The 23,061-nt window shown below is 45.5% G+C and overlaps 1 protein-coding gene across 2 annotated transcripts in view; it reads right to left on the bottom strand.

Annotated features, from left to right (window-relative positions):
• Positions 1-717: 717 nt before the first annotated feature.
• DUSP22 (dual specificity phosphatase 22) overlaps positions 718-23,061 on the bottom strand; it is a 479,337-nt gene continuing 456,993 nt past the window's right edge. For both annotated transcript variants that reach the window (XM_069613516.1, XM_069613517.1), the window contains one exon: positions 718-1,839. In XM_069613516.1, coding sequence (XP_069469617.1) covers positions 1,648-1,839 — 192 coding nt within the window. In that variant the 3' untranslated portion in view covers positions 718-1,647. The remainder of the gene's footprint in view (positions 1,840-23,061) is intronic.

Below are 23,061 nucleotides of genomic sequence, written 5' to 3'. Positions count from 1 at the left end.
CTTTATGCGGGAACGTTTGCGCTTCGTTATTGCTCTGGAAATGTGTTCTTAGTGAGAGATTGAACCATTTTAGAAGGTGTGTAGGGTCCACCTCTCTGATTATGTTCTCGTCTTCTCCGAACATTGTCCAATATATGCACTCCGACCAAATGGCATGTCTTAGATACACTTTTGCTAGTCCTTAAATTAAGAGGATGTGTATTTTGACATGGTCTCTGTTCCTTCAGGAGTACTTTTGTTTGGGACGCACTTGGGGCTCACACAGCTGAAATTGTAGATGAAATGCTCACATCAAGGTTAAACAGGGCCCCATCAACAGAATCTCCCACTCATTAGCTAACCAATTAATAGCTCCCCTTAATTTTTGTGTCCATCTCTTCTCCATTTGCTAGTCAATTGTAATCTCCAGTGCAAGTGTAGTATCAATACGATTCTCTTGAAGGAGGCCTTCAACTCGTCCTACTCCCTCTATTCTGGATGACTGTACATTATACCGCACATAAAAAACAACCCCCATTCTAAAAAGAACATCTTCACCCTTCTAAGCAGAGACTTTATACCCTTCATCGGTTAGATTGAAGGGCATGGTTTGATCTTCACCATGTCTGTACCGCCAACAATTGTGAGGCCTTCTGCATTCAATGGAGCATCCTGCCCTGGCCCCCTGCTACCCACCCTTTTACCATTTGTAGAAACAAATGAACAATACAATTTACGTATGTGAAATATCCATTTATTTAACAAGGAGACAGACTTGAGAAACACTTGAATCAAACACTTTAGTGCAAAGAAAGGCTTTGTGACCACGTGTCATTAAATTGAGACCCTTTGACCATAGCTGGATTCTTAGACTGGCGTCGCTCTTGACAGACCACAAAAGTGTATTTACATCAGTTTCATGTAGTCATCAGTTCACCCAGTAAACACGGAGTAGTTATATAAAACCAATACAACTTGGGAGTTTGTTGTTGCAGGATTTTTTCAGTAATACTTTGTTTCCCACAGAATAATTTAAGTAAAACCACCGCCTTTGCCCCAAAGAACATTTGAGGCATTCGCTGATCTCAAAGTGCATGAAATAACATCGGTCCCGCAATCTCCAAATTCATGAATGACCACAACCGACATCAGATGCTTAAAACATGTGAAATACCTGAATAAAAAGAGCTTGCTGGAGCTCGTCAAGGAATTCATGATACATAAGCTTATCGCAAGGCAGAGTAGTACAGTAATGCAACAAGGGCACTGTTCACATTGAGGTAGCCAAGGTCAATAGTACAACTGCAGCAAAAGCTCAATTCTGTAGACTGCTACATCCCATTAAGGCTATTCTTTGTAGAGGATAGTGTGTGCTCCAAAGGTGCACAGGTGTGTAAGTTACAAACAAAGTGGACGTTAGTGGCAGTGACAGGGAGCATGGTGCAGGCAGCTTCACAACAGGCAGGCAGGCCGAAGTTTAGTGGCACGAGACAGCCTCCCACTGTAAAACATTTTTTGGTAGCCATGATTCACACAGTGCCACCATGAGGAAACACCTATATTCACTGAACCCCAACAGTACTCCCACCCGTTGTCTATAAAAGATACTGGCATGTTTATAGGTTAAGCAGATATAGAGAAATGACAGGTAATGGTGTCTCCCCCAACTTAGGTTTCAGTGGTATACGTGCTGTAAGACAAGGAGGGCAATGAACTGAAATTGTTGCTCCAGGGTCTCCCGGCTCCCGTTCCCTGCGGTTCAGCAAGCTGCTGTTCTTTATATTTAAGTAGAAGGTTTTTGGCTTCTTTTGCATCTTCTATAGAGCTTTCTCCATACGTTTCTTTAAGCCAGAGACGGAACTGGAATAATGAAAGTAAGAAGTTTAACATGAGAAAATAGATCAAGGACAAATACAGTATTTAAACACTTGTATAAATAGCATGAGATAAACTTCAAAATAAGACACTAGAGAGTAATTTGGAGGATAGCCTGATTGGAGGAGTTTGATTATTAGATTACTTCATCAATACAAACCTCTTTCTACTTTGGTGATGCAAACCAATCCGATTTAAATTACCAACAGATGTATGTAAAAAAACAATGTCACAGATGACACATGAATGAGGGTTTTCTTCCACAATGATTGAGATCAGAAATACAAAACTCATCTGTTTATTCTAGTCACAGTAGTAAACTATGTGTAAGTGTTGAGTTCTTGATATAGAACATACATGCAATTAAAGATGGTGATATTTAAATTATACATTATTGCAACTGTGACGAACCTTGGGTTGGTGTCACTTCTCCCCACATGGGAGCCCCTTTCCATGAGGCCAGAGAGGTGTGGTCACTAACCGATAGTCCCTGTGGTGTGGAAATATGTGGGAGGACCTCATGGGGAGGAACTCCTCTCCTGGGGTAAGGACGCAAGTCTAAGATATGGCCCCTTTTACTCACAAGCCTTCAAGCTGACACCCACACCACATCTACCTGGGGATAAGAACCGGGCTCTGAGGCATGCCCTTGTTAACGCTCAACTCCACAATCCGATAATAACAGGTTGTTCAATTATCATTCCATAACTGAGCCTTACTATTCTTTCACTGTGGGGACCCCAAAGTCTATAAAGAGCTCTGTTAGTAATGATAATACAGATCATTGCGGAATCACTTCTAAGGCTGTTGGTCATGATGTTAAGAAGACTACGCTAGACCGATTAGCTAATTCTAACCTTTTTCTTCACAGGACTGAGACGAAGAAGACTGATGGCAATACAAATAGTATAACTGACTAAAGTACTAGCACGAAGAAAAACACCAGTCATGCAAGTACTGAGAAGAAGAGGTCCTCAGGAGCCATAAAGAGCGCCTGAGGAAACAAGAAGGAACTGCAGCGGCACAGACGTCCGCGGAGGCGTGGTTCCTCCTATATCATAAAAAGAAAAGGACTGCCTATCGGGGAAAAACAGTCAACTAAGATGAGAGACCATAAGGAAGGAGACGTAGAGCAGGACAAGAAAGAGCAGAGAGCAGTCTGCTCGCAGAGACAAGAGGACACCGGGACTCCTTCACCCGATGGTGTCCAGATGGTACTGGGAGGCTGACAGACAGTGACACGAATGCAAGAGGCACTGTCCATACTGTTACTCCAAAGGCAGGGCAGGAGATCCGCAAGGCAAAGGAACCCGAGATGCAGAGAAGCTCGCGAAACACTGCGAGCAGGAGAAGAACCCCACAAAGAACTGGTCACGGATCCCGGGTGCAGACAAGGTAACAGGAGAGGTGCGGGGACCAGTATGGCCCTAAGGGTGCGGGAAGCACAAACCCTCTACCAAGATTACAAGCAGGACTAGCTTCCTCGTGTCAGTACTTGACAAGCGAGGTAGCCAAGGGGACATAAAGAGAGGGGGAGAGAAACCAGGGTCAAGCACCCAACCCAAGAGTGATACAAGTCAGCTTCCTCATGGAAGTAATTGGCAGGGAAGTGAACGAAGAGGGCCAAGCCAAAGAAGAAGAGAAACAAGGGTCAAGGACTCAACCCAAGAGAGTGACACAAGTCATCTTCCTCATGGCAGTACTTGGCAGGGAAGTGAACCAAGTGGGCCAAACCAAAGAAGAAGAGAGAACCAGGGTCATGGACCCTCACAACACTCAGAAGTGGGTGTTGTAGGTGTCAAACCTAATGAGGAGAAGAACTGGAGAAGGGAGTCATTCCCCCTTGTTGTAGGAGAGACTGTCATAATTACCAGGAGAAGGGGGTAATTCTTCTGGTAACGTGCACCGAGAGGAAGGTCCAACAAGCCTGGAGAAGGGAGTCATTCCCCCGGGCTAACTTGAGACTAAGCCCAAATGCCTGGGTAAGGGAGGCATTCTCCTGGCTTATGAAGTAATCATTATTTTGGAACTTTGTGACCTGCAGAAGGGAATCGTCCTGCCAGGCCTATTATTTGGAACCTAATGTGGAAGTTTGTAACCTGGGTCATTGCGCCGGGTTGTTTGCGACTGAACACCAGGAGAATGGGGGAATTCTCCTCGCCCACCAAGGAGACATTGTGTGGAACTTTGACAATAACCCAGGAGAAGGGAGGCATTCTCCTGGGATCAGCACAGTGCTTCTTTATTTATTAGTTTATAGTGTAAGGGCCAAAAGTAGGGTTTTCTTGAAACAGGACGGTGGGCACTTTTACTTTAAAAGACATCCTGATAGTCACCTTAGATCTTTAGTTGAGGCAGGGAAACCCCTCTTAGAAATAGGGAAAGATAGTTTTTCTCTTGCTTTATTTTTACTAATAAAAGCCAATAGCCACCAATCCAAATATTCCACCTTTGTGTCAGAGTCCTTCTTCTGCACCCTTACCCAACCCATACACATGTCATCACCCTGCATTGATTTCACTATCTAACAGAGTTGTGACCTACTGTCTGTAGTTGAGTGGATGTGAAGGAAGGAGATGCTGTTCCAAGCGAAGGAATGATGATGCAAGCAAATAACACAGGTTCATGATGCAGAGTGCAATGTGGAGAGAGTGGATCAGAGTGAATGCTCAGTGAGAGTCACTGTCATGGTGCGTCTGGTGAGTTTTCCTTGGATTTCTGTAACTAAACTTGTAACTAAGGGGAGGAACTAAAGTACCTTGACACTATATCCAAGTCTCCAATGTCATACTTCCGAGATTACAACATACTGACAATGTCATGATCTCTGCTTCCAAAAGGTCAGGGTTTTCCCAACTCCCTTGGAAGCAGATCCATAACCCAGGTTCCGAGTGCCAACCAGTCCCAATTGGGACCTTTTGGACCCAGTCCTGGCGCCAGTGGCACCAGGCTCATAAATATGTCCAGTCCCAGCGCTGGAAGGGCTCATAATGCTTGGGTGGACTTACCTGCAGCAGACCATGCTGCTTACTTGCCTGCCAGTTGAGCCTCTGATCCTATTCTGTTTGGAACTACTCCCTAGATTCAGAACACTGGAACTCTTCTGGAAAGCAGGAACTCTTTTCTTACCTAGGCGTGGCTGTGGAAGGAGACACCTAAGCACTACAGGAGGCTATTTAAACCACACCCGATGGATGAATCTTGCTTTGCGTTATTCTGCATCCTCTGCAGCAGAACGCTCATCGTGTCTTCTGCATCTGATCCTGGGCCTAAGGAAAAAGGCTTACCATCCTGAATCCAGTCTTCAGCAACACCTATAAAGACAATAAAGAACAGGTTAGCATTACGGTCTTCAGTGACAGCTCTTCACTTACCTGGTCCATCGGCTGTCACCAACGCCTCGCGCTGCATTCCGGCATCTGAAAGACAAAGGCTTACCTACTCTTCGTGCGCTCCGGAGGTCTTCACACTGCATTCCGGCATCTGAAAGACAAAAGCTTACCAATTCTTCGCACGCTCCGGAGGCCTTCGGCGCTGCATCCCGCATCTGAAAGACAAAACAAGGTGCGTTTAAAGACATTGGGGAACTTTAATACTCACGTGCCATTACTCCTTTCCACATCTAACTCAGTGGGTATTCCGGCACCCTGCAGCCGCTCCGAACTTGTACCTGCAAAATAAAAAGACAGTTAGAGCGCATCGTGAAGCAGGCAACAAGCGCTTACGTGCTTCCAGGCGCTTCTATTCATCACACGGGCTCCATCTTCAACTCACTTCAGCCCGTCATCCGCCATCGCCGGAACCCTGCAAAACAAGAAACATCATTACTAAAGACTTTAAAGACATTAGAATTACTCGAAACTTACCGTTCGTGCAGTAAACGACGGACAGCAGTCCTCTGAAGTCAAGAGGCCTGCTCCCCTTATCCAGTGAAGAAACTGGTTACAGCACCCTGCCCCGAGGCAGATGGAGAGCACGGCGTTCACTTACCTAAGGTGAGAGCGTTAACCTTTGGGGTTCTACAGGAGAAGAGAAAGGGAAGAAGAGAGAGACATTCAATAACCCAGTTCCTTAATCCCATATTTTCTATCTGCAGACATCTTACCCTTCGAGTCAGACATACAGTGCACAGAGGTCCAGCCCAAAGAGCCAGCTGTGTGTTACACATCACCTTTGAAGATACGATATACGCCCAGTCAAGACCGGCGCCTCTACGGGAATCAGGTGAGCGTTACAGACAACAGTGTGTGAAAAAAGCAGAGGAAACCAAAATCTATGTTGTGGGAGTGGTGTGACGATTCACAGGATTTTGTCACTTCCACCCAGGGGTGAGCCCTTCCCTGTGAGAGTAGGGAGGTGACACAGTAGTCCCCCTAGGGTTAGTGCAAAGCGGGACCTCACAGGGAGGGACTCCTATTCCGTGAAGGAACTCCCTAACCCCTTTTCCCTTGGGACCAAGTCCTTTCCATAAATCCTTGATAACACTACTCTCTGTTACGGTAAGTTCTCTTCCGCCTTTAATCGATGAATTAATATGACCGAAATGAAGAGCCAAAGTTGCCTTACCATAGTACTGAGAAGAGTTGCCCCCAATGAGGCATACAGATTATCTCAACAACAGTAAAGAAGGACTTTGATTTTACGCTGGGGAGGATCCAGCCACAGGGAATAACGAGCAAGAAAGGACAGGAAATAGAGAGACCAGTCAGATTGAGGTCAGCCCAGACTGGGAAGTTCAAACCTGGCAACACAAAGATGCAAGAATGTTGATCCCCAGTGGCGGGGACATCCTAGAACGGTCGGCGGAGAGCTGCGAAGGATGCCCAACTCTGACCAGTGGAAGCATGGGAAAGAAGCCAGCAGTGGCGCGAACTCGGGCAGGTGGAATGTGTGGTCCTGTAACTGCGTGAGAGCCATGTGTTCCAAGTCTATGCAGAGCGGCAAGCAAAAAGCAGAGAGCGGAGTGAAAGAAGCAAGAAGCGCTGAAGCAACACGAGTCAGCTCAGCACCCCAGGAAGAACAGGTGATGCTGTCTGACAAGCAACGGGTAATGGGAGCAGTGGTAGACCCGGTAGAGGCTTGGTGCAGCTAAAGAGCCAAGAGAATTTCGGGAGTAATCGCCCTCATCACAGCAGTGACACCCAGAGAATCAAGAATCAAAAGAAACTTGGGAGTAATCTCCCTCGTCACAGTAGTGATACCCAAAGAACCAAGAGAGCCTCAGGAGTAGTCGCCCTCGTCAGCAGTGATATCCAGCGATCTAAGTGTCAAGAGTGCATTTGGAGAAATCTCCCTTGTCAAGGTGGTAATCCAAGTAAGAGTCAAGAGGACAACAGACAATAAGAGGTGTCTGGAAGTAATCTTCATAGTGTCATAAGACAGGGAAGAATTGCTAGAACTGTAAAGCAAGCTTTCAGTAGCCCTTGCAAAGAAGTGAATAGACTTTTGATTGCTATTGCAAAAGACTAACAGCCCTCGCGGCTGTACAAAGTGTTTCAAGAGAAAGGAGTGATTCTCCGATCCACACTATTTGTGGAATCAAAAACTAACGCAAAGGGTGGTTCGAAAACAGATAAAGACTGAACCTGTTCACCAGTAGTAGGGAGTCATTTTCCTGACACTATTTTCATTTGGATGATGAACCCTTATGTAGATTAGTGGTAGGGTTAGAGTAGGTTTTTGGGCAGAAGACGGACACTTTCTTTGTTTGGACAAAGATCTGGACGACGAGCACCCGAGTTGATATCTGTTTAGGTAGGGATAACTTCTTAGAGCTAGGGATAGGTAGGTTCATTTCTTTATTTCTTAAATAAAACTTTGTTGAAACATGCCACCCCTTGGTTCGACTCCATACACCACCACACCACAGTGAGCAGTCAGAAAACCCTCAAACAAGCCACAACATCACTGCAAAGAAACAAGAGATAACTAAATCCAATCAAGAGACAAGGCAGCTCAGTAATGAAAGAATCAAAAGAAGGGGAACGGTATCTGCCAGAGAATTGGGAGTGGAGCTGCAGATGAGAGTGCACTGGGAGCGTGTCCATGCTGTGAGTAAGAAAAATGACCAGCCATAGACAAGTGCAGTAGACTCAGAGACACTCTAATAGGCATCTAGCTAGGGATTATATGAGAGTCCAGAAGGCCAAGTTCCCATTGGTCTGTCCACAATGGCCTGCACTACTCAAGAAGATCCAGTGTAAGTACAGCAGCGAGGCTGTGCTGCAGTGTTTTGTGGAGGCAGAAAGGAAGGGCAACTTTCTGCACCTTTAAAAGAGAAGTATCTGCCAGGGCTCACATGCACCCAGAAAGGAGGGAGGCAGCTACCACAGTGGGAGGCGGTAGGGCAGTCTGGTCTTGTGCTTTCACACCTCCCCTTGCTTCATGTGGATAGCACAAAACTTGATGGTGGCAGCAGAATCACTTCATGGCACCAATGAGCTTGAGGTCCCAGCTGGAGCTATCAGCATGTTTTGAAATAGCGCAATGCGCCAGTGCCTGGCGTGCATTATTGTTTTGCTTTCCAAAAAATGCATGTCTTATTGTTTCTCCTGAGTACACTAACCGAAAAACAACCCTGGACGCGATAAGACAATTATGCACACAGACACATACTCAGATGATAAAATGGCTCTTTATGGCCGTTTATTCTCAATCAGCATACATAACAAAATACATGCAATAAAGAAGATAAATGAATGGTTTAAAAATACTTCGCCATTGAGGTCACTCCAGAACACCTCCTCATTTTAGCCAGCAACACTGATAAGCTCCGAAAACAGGCCATGCACAAGAGATTCTCCCGGCAACGCGAATGGAAAGCCGTGCGTTCACGCTTCCCTGAAGCTTTTCTGTTGGACTGTTTTCGGTGCTCATCATTTTAAACATCACACAAATGCGTAATGGCATTTTCCAAGACTTTCAAGCTTTCCACATTTTGCCAATTCCCATGGATCCTCGGGTGAATGACCCATGGCAACCTCAAGAGGCAAACTCTTCCCTTTCTTATGGGAGCGAGAAAGACAGCATCACCTTCCTCCGGCACCTGCAACGTCATCAGGCGCCAGCCGGCACCATTCTTCTAAACAATCCTTGAAGCAAGGCAGAATAATATTAGCAGTGAGCCGCGCTGAAAAATACGTTTGGCAGTGAAACAGTGTTGAGACTTCACATTAAATGCAGATCTCAGTGAGGAAGAACATTTCCATTACTGTTGCTCTGGGGCGCAGAATGAATTTCACACAGACTCCATGTTTTAGTTAAAGATATTACAATTCAAAAGCATTACAATCATGAACACCAATTGTAGGAGCCCTTTGACGTTTCAGGAGGCGCGGTCACATCAGAGGGTGAACCAAGGAAATGCAGCACAGACTATGTTTGATGAGCATGAGATGAGTTGTTATTTTTACAAACCCCACGCCCATCACACCATGTGAACACAAGTTGATGAAATATGAAGGGACTGGCTCAAAATATACTGGAATATGGTCTTTGCCTGTGATCAACACCTGCTTACTTAAGGCCACTGAGCCTGCTCCCGTCAATACGCCGCACATGATTGTGCGCAGGGGCCGGCAGGCTCATCGGGAGCAGCCTGGAAGAAAACGGAGGACGCAGAGCGCAGCGGGTAAGTGTATCTTTTGTGAATGGAAGTAGGTAATGTTTGTGTCGAGGAAAGGTAGGAGGCAGTGGAACAAATGGAAAGGTGGCGGTTGGGGGGGTGAAACTGGCTAAGGAACAGAAAATCCTGGCACCGCAGGAGGTGGTCAGGGGGTGGGTTTAGAGACCACTCAAAACATTGCCTGGAAAAAGCACTCCTTTGTGGATGCAGTCTTCAACGGTCGCGATTTAGACATAGAACCAGGATACAGACGAATCATTTTAGCAGAAACTTGCTGGCTGTTATACACTGCTACCTGTCCAGGAACAGGACATGGAAGTCAATAGGGGTCATTATGTGGGTAATGTGGGGGTCAGAAGAAGGACACAGACTCTGATATTTCATCCAATTGTCTTTATTAAAAGAAAAGGGAAAACTCCTAACTTTCCCCTATGGTATGGGTATTCCCTACCTAACAAAACTAACTGGGTTGCTCATCAGTTGTCAGTGAGAGTCCAAATGAAGATCAGTCCACTGTCCAAACTAACCTATTATAACCCTACCACTATTAGAACAACTGAAAACACAGAAGAATTACTCACTTCTCCTGTGAGTCTGTTCTTCACAAGTGTTAGTTGAATAAGGTCTTTTTTAGAATTTCTTAGCATCTTCTCTGATTAAATTACTACGTTCTGATGCTGGATTCTTCCAAGTTTCAATCTTCTTTTCTCCTTGACCACTCTTTCTCTTCTTCATATAAGTTTCTTGTTTTGATTTATTTCGATTCTCTTTCAAAAGACCAATCTATTCCTTTCTATGTATCCAGGTTAAAGCTTTTCTCCTTATTCAATGTCCACTCTTTGTATTGTTTGGGACTAATTTGCACATTTGCAGATTGGTTTTCTTGTACCTCTTTTGCTCTGGATAGTATATATTGACTGGGACTAGTATGCAAGTTCCAGTAAGAATTCTCACTCTTCATTTACTCTTGTTATGTTATCGTCACTGGGACGAGTATGGGCATTCAAGTACTGCTACTCACTCTTTCCATATACTCTTGTTACTTCATCTGGGATGAGAATGAGCCTTCAAGTGACGATTCTGTGTCCCGCTATCGGTTCTCCCGCTTTCCCCGTTACCTTCAATGTTCAGGGACAGGGTCACTGGGGCTTGGCGCGGGCTGGGACCTTCATTCTCACTTGTCAGATAGCCTTCTCAATTCTTCAAATGTTCCCCATGCGGGTTGTCGGTTCCTACTTTAATCGTTCTGCTTTTAACTGCCGTCATTGAAGCGGTATCAGTATTGTTTATGGACACGGCAGTCCACCACAGCTCTCTTCTCCGACACTGCACATCTGTAATTTCACTCTGGCTTTACCTTTGCATCGGATGCCACACGCCCTAAGTTTCTGGAACGTTACACAGCAAGCTGACTTTAAACTCGCAGGGTTTCTCACTACGGGGGTCTCAAACTCCCATTCTTATAATGCTGCATTGGGACTTACCCAGTGCAACATCAACATTCTTCCTTTCTTTGTGCTTCATATTCTGTATGCTTCCCCCTGGGTTTCGTCGTCTCAGTACAATACAGGTTATTCTTTATAAGCACAGTTAAAGGATTTCACTGACAGTAAGAAATCCTAGTTTGTTCTTCATATTTTCTTTCAGCGGATGGAAGGGCACATGGCTCAGAGAGTTCGTCATGAGAACAGGAGTCTCTACCGGTGAGGTCCCGCTTGCCTCTACCCCTAGGGAGGGTATAGGTTAGCGGGCTCAAGCTCACCTCCCTAGCCTCACAGGGAAAGCCCCCCCCCTGGGTAGAGGTGACAGAATCCCACGGTTCATCACAGTACCTTGTGAGCACCTCGCGGGTTTAGAGCAAAGTTTCAGGCACTTTGAACGTAACTGTTGGTTTGCGGCTTCCACAGCAAGCAATACAGCACAATTATGAAGGTACTATGAGTGTAACTAGGGGCAATGGAAAGCAACCATGGGAGTGCTGCAAAATGGTGGTGTTGCCTGGAGTCAAATTAGTCCAGTGCAAGATCAGAGACGATCCTGATGCAATCTGGGAATAAAGTAGATCCAGTGCATGATGAATATAGATTTGCAGGTTTTTGTGGGAAAATCGTAGCAATGTACAACCACTGTGGATTTCTAGTAGTATTATTGTGAATGCGTGTACATACATAGTACAAATACATAAGCGATGTAGAAATACATTGGAAGCTATTTGCAGTAATTGTGGGCATTATCTGCCATTGACAATGAAGTGAATAGTGGATAGTGTGTCAAGTGCGTGTCTAATGGCATCGTGCATAGCAAATGGAAAGCAAATTACGTGACTCAGTGGTACCATGGTGCACTGCAAGAGAGCATGACTAAATGGCAGTGTGATGTGCTGACAGGGAGCCTAACTAAATGGCAGCATGATGCAATGTAAGAGTATGCAGTAAGGAGGCATATGACACAGGGTATTTGCATGCATGTCTGAATGATAGCCCTGTAGATATTGCACATCTTGGCTGTGGCTGTTGAGTATGTGTGGACGGCTTGTGGTTTCTTTCCTTCCTTGTTACTGAATATAGTAGGTGACATGTTTGCTGTTTTGTGTGAAGGTCTGGGATGTGGCATCATGTCTGCAGTTTTGAGTCGGTGAACAAAAGGGATGCTCCAGTCTGCGAGTGTGTGATGACGCTAAAGAGTGATCGAGTGAGTGATGTCATAGGTGCATGATGCAGAGTGGAATGTTGACAGGGTGCCTGAGTCAATGTTCTGTGAGAGCCTGTTGGTCCCTACAAGCTGGATGTGATGGTGTGTCTGGTGGGTGTTCTCTTTTATGTTTTAACTGAATGTGTACCTAGGAGGAAGGATAAAGCAACAACAGTGATATCCTTGCAACATGGATTCAAGGATAAAGCAACTCCAGTGATATCCTTGCAACATGGATGCATCGAGAGATGATTTTTAAAAATAAAGGTTAACCTGATTCGTTTCAGTCATAAAAATATTCAGCGAGGAGGCAAGTTTGGCATTGGGAAAAACTAGCAACCCAAATTACGAGAGTGAATTTAATCTCCTCTGTTTTGCATTTCAACTAGTTAATAAAGATTGACATTTATGGGATACAATACTCACCGTAATCGTATTTCTGATGCTTGTATCTGCTTATATTCACATGCTCTGCATAGTCCGAGATCTAGTGATAGTCGCAGAGTATTAAGATTTGTTTTCAAAACTCGAAAACGGACGTCGACAGGGCGTGCTAGTAATACTATCCCTAGCGTGACGTGTACTGTACCCATAAACCTTCACGCTTCGAGGACCCTCACATTGTTCGGTTCTGACATGAGGATGCATGAAATGTAGCATGAGTACAGATGTGATAAACCAGATACAAGCATTAAAAATACAATTATGGTGAGTAATATATCCCTTCTGAGGATTGTGGATCTGCTTAAATCACATGCTCTGCATAGATTAGCGAGCAGTACCTGGAGAAGGAGTTGGGATGTGAGAAGGTACAGCAGCAAATATATGTTTTAGAACTGCTTGTCCCACCTGTGAATCTGCTTTAGGGTGAGTGTCCATGCAATAATGTTGTGTGCAAGTATGAATGGAACTCATGTAGCAGCTTTGCAAATGGCGTCTAGAGGGACGTTTGCAATGAAGGCTAAGGTGACACCGGTACCACTGGTAGAGTCAGCCCCGGGAGTGAAAGGTAAAACTTTTTGGATAGGGAATAGCAGAGTTGTATGCACTTGACTATCCATTTGGAGATGGCGGGTTTTGATATGTGATCACCCTCTCGCCCAGGTGCTATGGAAACAAAGAGCTGGTCTGTTTTCCTTAAAGGTTTAGTTTTTTTTCTCATAGTACAAGACCGCCCTTCGTACATCAAATGTATGGAGGCTTCTCTCAGCTGAGTTGGATGGATTTTTAAAGAAGGTAGGACGTTCTATGGATTGGTTAAAATTGAAACTTTGAAAGGAACTTCGGTGAAAACCTAGGATGTGTTCTGAGGACAACCTTGCAGAAAGAATACACCAGGCCCCGGCCTACAGACCAAAACATGACCAATAATATCACCTACTCTCAGTCCCAGCATTTAACAGAGCCAAAGCTGGCGGCACCAGTTTTGAAGTACTAGCCCCAAAAACTTGGAATGTCCTTCCACTCAACTTAAGAAACGAAGACTCCCTCAGTGTTCAGAAATGTGCTAAAAACTAAGCTATTCAATTAGACCGTTACCATACTGTCTCCAATACTGTTCCTCTGTAACCTCGGAACACCAATTCAACACTGTCATGAATGTGTACTGATGCATCTGTCCTAAGTTGCATTAAGTGAATATTCTGTAACAGCGCCACGATGCCTCCAGGCCGCTGGGCACTTTATAAATCCAAATAAATAAATAAATAAAGAATTTGTGGATTATGAAGAAAGGGTCTTGTAGCTCACTGACTCGTTTTATGAAGGTGATGGTTACTAAGAATGCAGTTTTAAGTCCGATGTTTTAGGCTGGCCTTGTGCATAGGCTCAAAGAGTGGACCCATGAACTTGGAGAGCACTACAGTAAGATCCCAACCCCGGTGGAGGGTTAGAAAAGGGAGGGTATAGCCTATTTACCCCTTCCATGAACGCTAGAATAACAGGAACTTTCCACCTGGACACCTGGTTTTGTTAAGTGGTGTAACCTGACAGTGCTGCAAGGTACTTTGATGGAGTTGAATACTAGGCCGGAGTCTAGTAGGTAAATCATGTAATGTAGTGTTTGTGACCTGCACCATATCACAAATTGCGTCCTTCTGCAGCAGTGCCTTTACTTCTTCTAATAGTATGCACCTCTCTTCTGGCATCATATTCCTCTGTTTTGGTGGGCGGTTGGGTGGTTTCTTTAACAGTTTGATACAATACCCGCCTGCCATGGTGGACAACAGCCCCATGTCTAACGTTATCCCCTCCCATGCATGGGTGAAGTGTGAAATTCGACCTCCTACTGGAGTGGCATGGGAGAGGACCTGTAGCGGTGTGTCATTGTTTGGGAGGGGTGCGTGTAGCCTCTCTCAGGTGAGGTTCTGCCTCTTGCTCTAGATCTTTTATTACCTCTTTGAAAGTCAGAAGAGGAAGATTGTCCTTGTGATTGGCCCCAAGTTGAAGACTGTTCGCTCTGAGTGTATCCGGAAGAGCGTTGTGAAACCTTCTGGAGTTTGAGGAGCCCTGTTGTACGTAGGGCTTGTTTGTTAACTGGCCAAGGGATTTTAGAGTGTCATACTCCTCCTTTGTGCTCTTGAGGGCATCGACAGCCTTACCGAAAAGTACATTTGGCTCCACCGGCATATTAAGGAGGGTGGCCTGGGTCTCTAGCTTAAAACCAGACTGTCTGAGCCAGGTGTGGCGCTTGATGAGCGTGCCTTCTGCGATGATGCGGCCTGCATTATCTGCTGCATCAAGATTATTTGTGAGGATTCAGTTTGATACCTGCTTGCCCTCTGCAATAGCACTTAATTGTGATTTTAGGGGTTCTGGAACCGCTTCAACCTGGTGTTCCAAGTCATCCCACTTGTGGCAGCCCTAACTAGCTAGAACTGTAGTGTTGTTTGCTATTCTAGCTTGATATGCTGCTGAGGAGGCAACCTTCCTTCCACAAGTATAGATTTTCTTGCTTTCTTTGTCTGGCGGGGCTTTAGCCGACGCCAGAGTAGTGCCCACCTCTTTCTGGTAGTGGAAACGACTAGCGAATCAGGTTTTAGCTGACCCCTGATCTACAGAGGGTCAGTGGGTGCTGGCCTGAATAATTTCTCAATTCTGGGGTTAACCGCCCTTGTTAGGTTAGGCTCAAGTAGGGAGGGCTGCATACGTCTTTGTACAGCCTTACAGTACGATAAATTGAGTGGCGGACTTCCTGTCTCCCAGAATGTCCTCCACAAAGTCCTTGTCTACTTGTGCCTCTTAAGTGTCAATACTAAAGTGTTGGGCGGCTTTCAGTAGCAGTTCATTGTATTGTAGTTGGTTGTCTAAAGGGGAATCTGCTACAGGCTGGTCTTGGTGGTCAGGAGACTGGATGACGTAGAGGTCGTCATCATAGTATTGGTCCTGATTAGATAGGTCCTCTTGAGAGCCGGGTCTTGGGACCCTGAGAGATTCACATCATGCAAGTCCTCAGAGGGGTCTTGGTAAGTGGAGGCTGGGGGGCCTAGGCCAGAGGTGCTAGGCTGTGGCCCAAGACTATTTTTTTTTTTTTGACGGGGTTGTTTTGAAGCCCCTGGCTGTGAGGCATCTCTAAGGGATGTTAGTTCTTCTGGATGCTTGTCTATGAAGTCAACAAAGCATGACATCTTCTTCATAATTTGTTAAATTATTCAGGAGTACATTTACATGAAGGTGGGAAGCCTGACATGGTGGGGGTGGCCTGGGAGGGTGCCTGGTCCTTGTGATGCATAGCCCCTGAGAGTTTGTCTACAGGGGGAGTAAGAATCTATATCCTGAGTGATCTTGGAGGACAAAGGCATTAAGGATTTCAACTTTTTCTGTGACTTCTCTTCCCATCTACTCTCTGGCCACCCTCCAGGGCCCACTCCCCTCACCCTCTTGTGAGACTAAAAACCTGGCCGTCATCTTCGACTCCTCTCTCTCCTTCTCTCCACACATCGCGGACCTTGCCATTCTCCCTTTCCTCACCTTCCCCAGACTCATGGTCTCCAGAGCTCCATTCCACTCTGTGCTGGACTACTGTAAAAGCCTCTTCCTCAATCTGCCTAAATCCTCTCTTTGCCCCTTCAACTAATCCAGAATAGGACTGCAAGACTTATTACTCTACTGGCTCCCGGGTTGCTTTGAAGAGCAAGTTCAAGACCCTCTGCATCATTCGAAAGGCTTTCTGGGGCCCGGGACCCCACAACTCTCTCTCTCTAAATATCTTCCTGCTAGAGCCCTTGGGTCTTCTAGCTCCAACTCTCTGCAGATCAGATGTTTTTTCAAGCAAAGAGTGGGGGGGATCTCTCTCTCTTGTGCAGAAGATTCCTTCTGGAATGGCCTCCCTGTCCCTCTCAGGCTTGAGCTGGATCTCCCTAAATTTCTGAAGCTTGTCAAGACCCTCCTTTTCTCTTCGTCCTTCCCTCTCCCCCTCCCTCGCTAATCTCCCTTTCTGCCGCTTTTTGACTGATGGCCTGGTTCCTTCTGAGTCATACAGGGCATGAGGCCCTCTTCGCACACTCTACCCCAGCACTTCGTTCTCCCCTGATCCCCTCTCCCCAAATATGCACTTTCCCTACCGGCTCACCCCGTACTAGCCTGGCGGGGCCTACACCCATGTTGAGCCTAATCCAGCCCCATCCATGCACTTAGCATATGGACCCTTATTCCCTGCATCCCTGCTTTCCCCCTGTCACTTGTCCACCTGGCCTCCCCTTAGTACTCGCCTAGCCCAGGAGCCCTCTTCTCCCTCTCCCTTCTCCCTCCTCCCCCCACCCCCTACATGCTCACCACTCTTCACTTCCCATCTTGGCATGAATGCATTCCGTTCTGACCGGCACTCCCCCACGCCTCCCCACTCCCCTGCACTTCGTAACTGCACTTGCACGATCCGAATGACACAAGGTCTAGTAGGACCGATTTGTTATTCTTCATCCCTGTTCCCGCCCCACCCTTTTTTGTCTTGTGGAGCCTTGAAACACCTTTTTGCTATATAGGCGCATTATAAATACACAATAAATAAACTAAATAAAACCCTCTTCAACATCCTTGCCAAGTGTATAGGCTTTGAAGGAACGATCCTGCAATGGTTGGCCTCCTACCTTCCCAACAGAGACCATCTTGTTGACATGGGGACAAACAGATCATAGAGCGGTCCAGTGACTTCCAGGGTTCCACAAGGCTCTATCCTATTCCCTGTCATCTTGAACCTTCTCATGGAATTTCTGAGACAACTCGCTAACATCGACATCAAGATACACAAAACACAGAGGACGAGCAGTTTACCTACAGATCATCTGCACCATCAACATCCATCAATTCCAGCAGCGACGGCCCCACATCCAAGCTTGGATGTTAAAGATCTATATGAAGCGCAACATGACAAAGACCAAGTTCATTCTCCTAGGAAATCCCACCAAGCATGCCCAAATCCAGCATTGTCTGACTGACATGACGCTCGACAGGTTCACGTCTCAACTCTCACCCAGTTCATAAATCTTGTCTTTACCAATGACTTTGACTGATCTCTCATTTAAAACACACATCACCAAGAACATCTAAGCAGCATGGTACCAGCTTGCGTGCCTCTGCAAAGCCTAGCCATTTGTCCATGTCCCGAGATTCAAAACTTTTGTCCAAGCCCTAGTCAACGCCCACCTGAACGGTGGCAACTCCCTCTTCACATGAGTCCCAGAGCGTGCGTTGGCAGCACTGGATGCCATCCAGCATGCTGCAGTATGCCTTATCTCAGAGCCAAAAATAAATAACCACATCCCCCTTCATCCTCAAGGTGCTGCACTGGCTGCTCCTTCAAGCATGCATCATGTTCATGACAGCCAGCAGCACATACAAAGCAGTGACAACCAAACAGACTCTGCCTGGTCCAGAAACTCAGCCACTCTGGAGGCCACTGCACCACCAGAAACCACAACATCACCAGGCTTGTAAGAAATAACTGCAAGAGGCAAAACAACATGAAACAGGACATTTCCTCCTTCACAACCTGCCTCTGGAACATGCTATAAATGCAGATAAGACTGCCCCCATCATTCTACATTTCAGGAAGGAGCTGAAGATCCTACTCTTCAAAGATCATTTCGTCAATTGGTTAACTCAACCCTAATTCTCCCCATCTGGAGCCTCCATTCCCTACTTCTACTATGCACCCCAGCTTCTCTTATACTTGTAATCATGTGGGTGCGGTGGTCCATTTCTTCGCAGCTAGGTTTGTGCTTTGTAACTCCCATACATGCATACTCAATTCTGATTGCGGCGCAAAGTGAGTGGGAAGTAGACATTGATGCCAGTTTCTCGAAGTGTGCAAAATTCTTGCGACTAGTGTAAATGGGGGATTGTATTTCTATGATGTGCAATACTGCACATCATAGCAATGCAACTAGTGGCCACCAGAACTATGGTAGTGACAGAGTTACTGAAGCTACACCAGTCGTTATAAACAGCATGTAAATTGTCTGTATATTCTGCCAAATGGCGAATCGCAAAATCTTTCGTTGCGCACTCAGGAAGATCACTGTCAGAGGCGCAGCGTGGAACGCATAGCGGCATCCTGTTTGTTGCAGCACAACTATGAAGGTGCATGTGGAGATGAACGCATTGTGCTTTACTGGGATTGGTTTCTTTCAGCAGCAACTTAGAATATTGTGAGTGGCACAGTGCAGCTTACAATATTTTCCTCTGTGGAGCTAAATACCGAATTTTCCGCTAAGATCAGTCTATTTTTATAACAGTGGTGGAGGTTGTAAACTGAAAACGGAATAGCAGCAATGTATAGACATCCCAATGTGGTGCTACAGCCCCAACTCAATGGGTCTCATTACGAGTCCGCAAGTAACCCACCGTTACTGGCCGACTCACCTTACCATTACCGGTGCCCGATGTATAGTGTTACCGGGATATTCTGGGGTCCGGCAATGGCTGTAAGTTCCCATTCCAGGGAGTCCCATATGACACCCTGGAATGGGAACCACTGAACCACCGGCACCGTTGTTAACGGTGCCGGTGCTGCAGTGATTTCTCTGCCGGTAGGGGCCTGAACTACCGGCAAGTCAGGCCGGCCATTCATTTACTGCCCCTACCAGCAGACTGAGTGAGCGGGTCCATTAACAATGCCAGAGCTGATTGTGCCAGCATTTTCTCTGGTGTGGTTACCGGACCAGCTCACTCATAAGGAGGCCCAATGAGGCTCGTTTTGAGCCATCCTTGAAGTTCAGGCAAGTTAATGCATGATGTTGAAACACAGCTGGTGGGAAGGGCTATTTAACCACATAACATCAGCTAGGGGCCTACATAAGCCTTTGAAAAGAAGGAGGACATTACCGAGCTTTGAAAGAAAATATCCACATACCATGTGTATGACTGAAGCATTCCATGTGGAAACATTGTCAACGGGAATACCATTTGTTCTGCTTAACCAAATAAGCAGTAACCTATACAATCACATGACCACTAGTTAGGCTTTCCAGTGTATTTTGCTTATCAATAGCCAGTAAATCAACTAACATACTTCTCTTCTCCCATTTACAGAATGGGAATTCTAGCCACTTTGACTTCATTGAGACCAATGATTCCCAATTGTGTGAACATATTCTGTGTTTGAGCCATATTATAACAGGCTTGTATCACAAGTAACCAAATTCTAAGACACTAATCTACCTTAACTAGAAACGTATACCACATTTCCACATGTAAATCATCAAATTTATTTATTTAATGTGATATAGTTTTATATACATAAAAAACTTTACACATTCATTCGAACAGATCATGTTTACCAAACTAAAATCAATGCCTGGACCAAAACTCACAACTTCGACAAACAGGTGGTGGAAAGAAGAGCAGTACTAAGAAGACTAAAAAGGCGGATCAAAACTAACTACTCGGAAGCACTGCAAGAAGAACTGACAGTGGAAACGAAAAAATACAAAGCCTGGATAAAAAACCACCGCATAATCTTATACCAAAACGATTCAGAAGCCATGCTGAAAAAAGGGGGCCGGAAAAGATGCCAGAGAATTCTGGAAACTGCTAAACCAAGCGGGTCCTTCAAACCAAATAACCCCCTGCAATGCAGTAAGTGAAGAAAACTGGAAAACTTACTTCACCGATCTGTTTCAGGAACCACCATCAGCGCCACCCTCAACTGAAGCTGAGGCTGAAACAGAGTGGGTAAACTTTTCTGACAAAGAAGATATCCAAGACGCACTCAGAAAACTCAAAGCCTCGCGAGCACCCGGCCCAGACGGGATCACAAACACCAACTTGAAATTACATGCCGAAAACTGGGTCCCCTTTATCAGTCAGGTGTTCAGCAACTGCTCAAACACTAGATCCATCCCGAGGTCCTGGACTTCTGCCATAGTGGTCCCTATCTATAAAAAGGGAGCAAAGTCAGACCCACAGAATTACCGATCAATCGCACTCCTGGACACAATCGGGAAGATATATGGGTCACTGCTGCTAAAACGATTCCAAAAATGGGCGAAGGCTGCTCCTTGTGCCGATTCATTTCAAGCAGGTTTCAAGAAAAACTCATCCGCCACGGTAAACATCATGCTACTTAGCATTATCAAAAGCAAGACCCTTCAAACCACATCGAGAGTTTTTCTCTCATTCATAGACCTATCGCAAGCATTTGACCTGGTGGATCGAACAAAGCTATGGGAGAAGTTAACAGCATGGGATTGCCCCCCGAACATCCTCGCCCCAATAAAAGCCCTTCACAAGGAGACCACCATGAGGGTCAAGCTAAACCAACAGGGCTTACTCTCAGGAGAGATCTCGACCAATCGAGGGGTGAAACAGGGGTACCCGCTGGCACCAGAACTCTTCATAGCATTCATTGGTGACCTGAAAGAAGCAAACAAGAGCTCCAGATCATTCCCCTCAAAATCGGCAACGTGCCAACAGCACGCTTACTATACGGCGATGACATCACCTTACTGGATAGAACAGAAATCGGACTCCAGAGACAAATGACCGACCTGGCAGACTACATCAAGCAGGCAAACCTTCTTATAAACAAAGCAAAAACAAAAGTCCTCATACTGGAAAAAAAAACCAGAAGACTGAACCGCTTCAATTGGAGCCTGGAAAAAGTCAAAGTCGAAGTAGTGAAAAACTTCAGATACCTGGGAACAATAATAGACCGCACTCCCACAGAATTAGCCATGCAAAAAGATCTTTGGAGGAAAACCAGATTACTGACCTCCCAAGCCCGACTTCTGGATAAGAAATTTGGGCGCTTCTCACTGATACCTACGATAAGGTTCTACAAAGCTAAGGTGATACCTGCCTTGACGTATGGAGCAGAGGCGATGCCAGCTATTCCAACTACAATATGGAAAAAACTCGAGGGCTTCTTCTGGAAAGCAGCCCCGAACCTGCTGAATTCCACCCATATCGAAGCAATCAGGCGAGAACTGGGCCTCTCTTCACTGAGCGCCAAAGTGAACCTAGCAAGTATATCCTTGTACAGGAAAACAATTCTTCCCGATGCGCCTCGCCTCTACAACCTAATAGACCTGGAGATCAAAGCAGGCTGATCGTCAAATGGGCTGAGCAGATACAATCGAAGTTGGCCGAAATTGGATGCTCCAACGAGGATCTCATCAAGAATCCAAACAAAATTTTAAAAAAACTGCAAGAGGCGGACTGGATTGATACCCAAGAGAGCGCCAAAGGAAACAAAACACTGGCTCTTTTTCCCCAAAGAAGTTAAACCAAACAACACAACTATTCAGAAGATTCCCAAGCAAACCATTGCGGCAATTCCTCCTAAGAGCATGTTTAAACTTGCTACATACCAACGAGATCCTGTTCATGAGAGGTCAGTCGCCCTCCAAAATTTGCCGCCTCTGCAAAGCCGACACAGAAACAGTCAGACCTCTGCTACTCCAGTGTCCTGGGACTGAACAGGCTCGACAATCCTACCTACACCCACTCCTGGAAACTCATGTCGTGAGCGAACAGGAAACATGGTGGGTCCGTTGAATCAGCGGCCAGAAGACAAACTGGTCTATTGCAGCAGCAAAAAGCCTACAGGACACCTTAGCGCAGTGCTCACAAGGGGTGTCAGCCTAAGTTATCGTCTGATCAAAACAAAATCGAGCATTTGTTAAAATCCAGAAAACTGGATAAATATAATAATAAAAAATAAAAGAAAGAAAATCAATATACAATACATATAAAACTTCAATAAATCTCAATTCATACATACATTGAATCCCATTACAGTACCTATCAATGTCTATCCAATTTTATGAAATCAAAAACAAACAGAGATCAAAAGTCATATGTATCAATTCCAATCATAATCATGGTCAAATCCGCTATACACCATTCTCAACCAAATGTCCAGATGTCAGGATTGATATTTCATTTAATTAATATGCTATTACGACCAACTCAGACAAAGTAGGGGTTCAACTCAGCAGCACTTTGGCGATTATTGTTTTTCAGCTTGAGACCAAATTCTAAAGACGGCTAAGTGCAGCCTGGGATGTGGTGTATTAATACATTGATGACAAATGATTAATGCGCATCGACAAAATAAATCGCCTCAGGGCTGCTGAGGGGCAAAGATTAAAATACATTTGTGCCTTTTTAAACGTAAACAGAGCAAATGTCACAAATTTGTAATCTTTTAAGGTCGCTAAACGTACATAATTACTCTGCTAATCCCACAGATTTAAACGCCTATGAAGATGCAAAATTATGCATTCGTTCTCTTGTCTCCACTGGGGCGTCATACATATACTTTTACACAATGTTTCCATATCTTTCTCTAATTTGGATTGCATTCTAGCTCCCATAACCTCCTTTATGCCTACCATTAGGGGATTAGTGGGGTTATTCAGAATTTTGATGTATAACTCTGCTCTTTTTCGCAA

Source organism: Ambystoma mexicanum, chromosome 5p (assembly GCF_040938575.1).
Source record: "Ambystoma mexicanum isolate Mex_15411 chromosome 5p, UKY_AmexF1_1, whole genome shotgun sequence".
Taxonomy (NCBI): domain Eukaryota; kingdom Metazoa; phylum Chordata; class Amphibia; order Caudata; family Ambystomatidae; genus Ambystoma; species Ambystoma mexicanum.
Note: the sequence above shows the minus strand (reverse complement) of the source record. Positions and strands in the feature narration are given on the sequence as shown.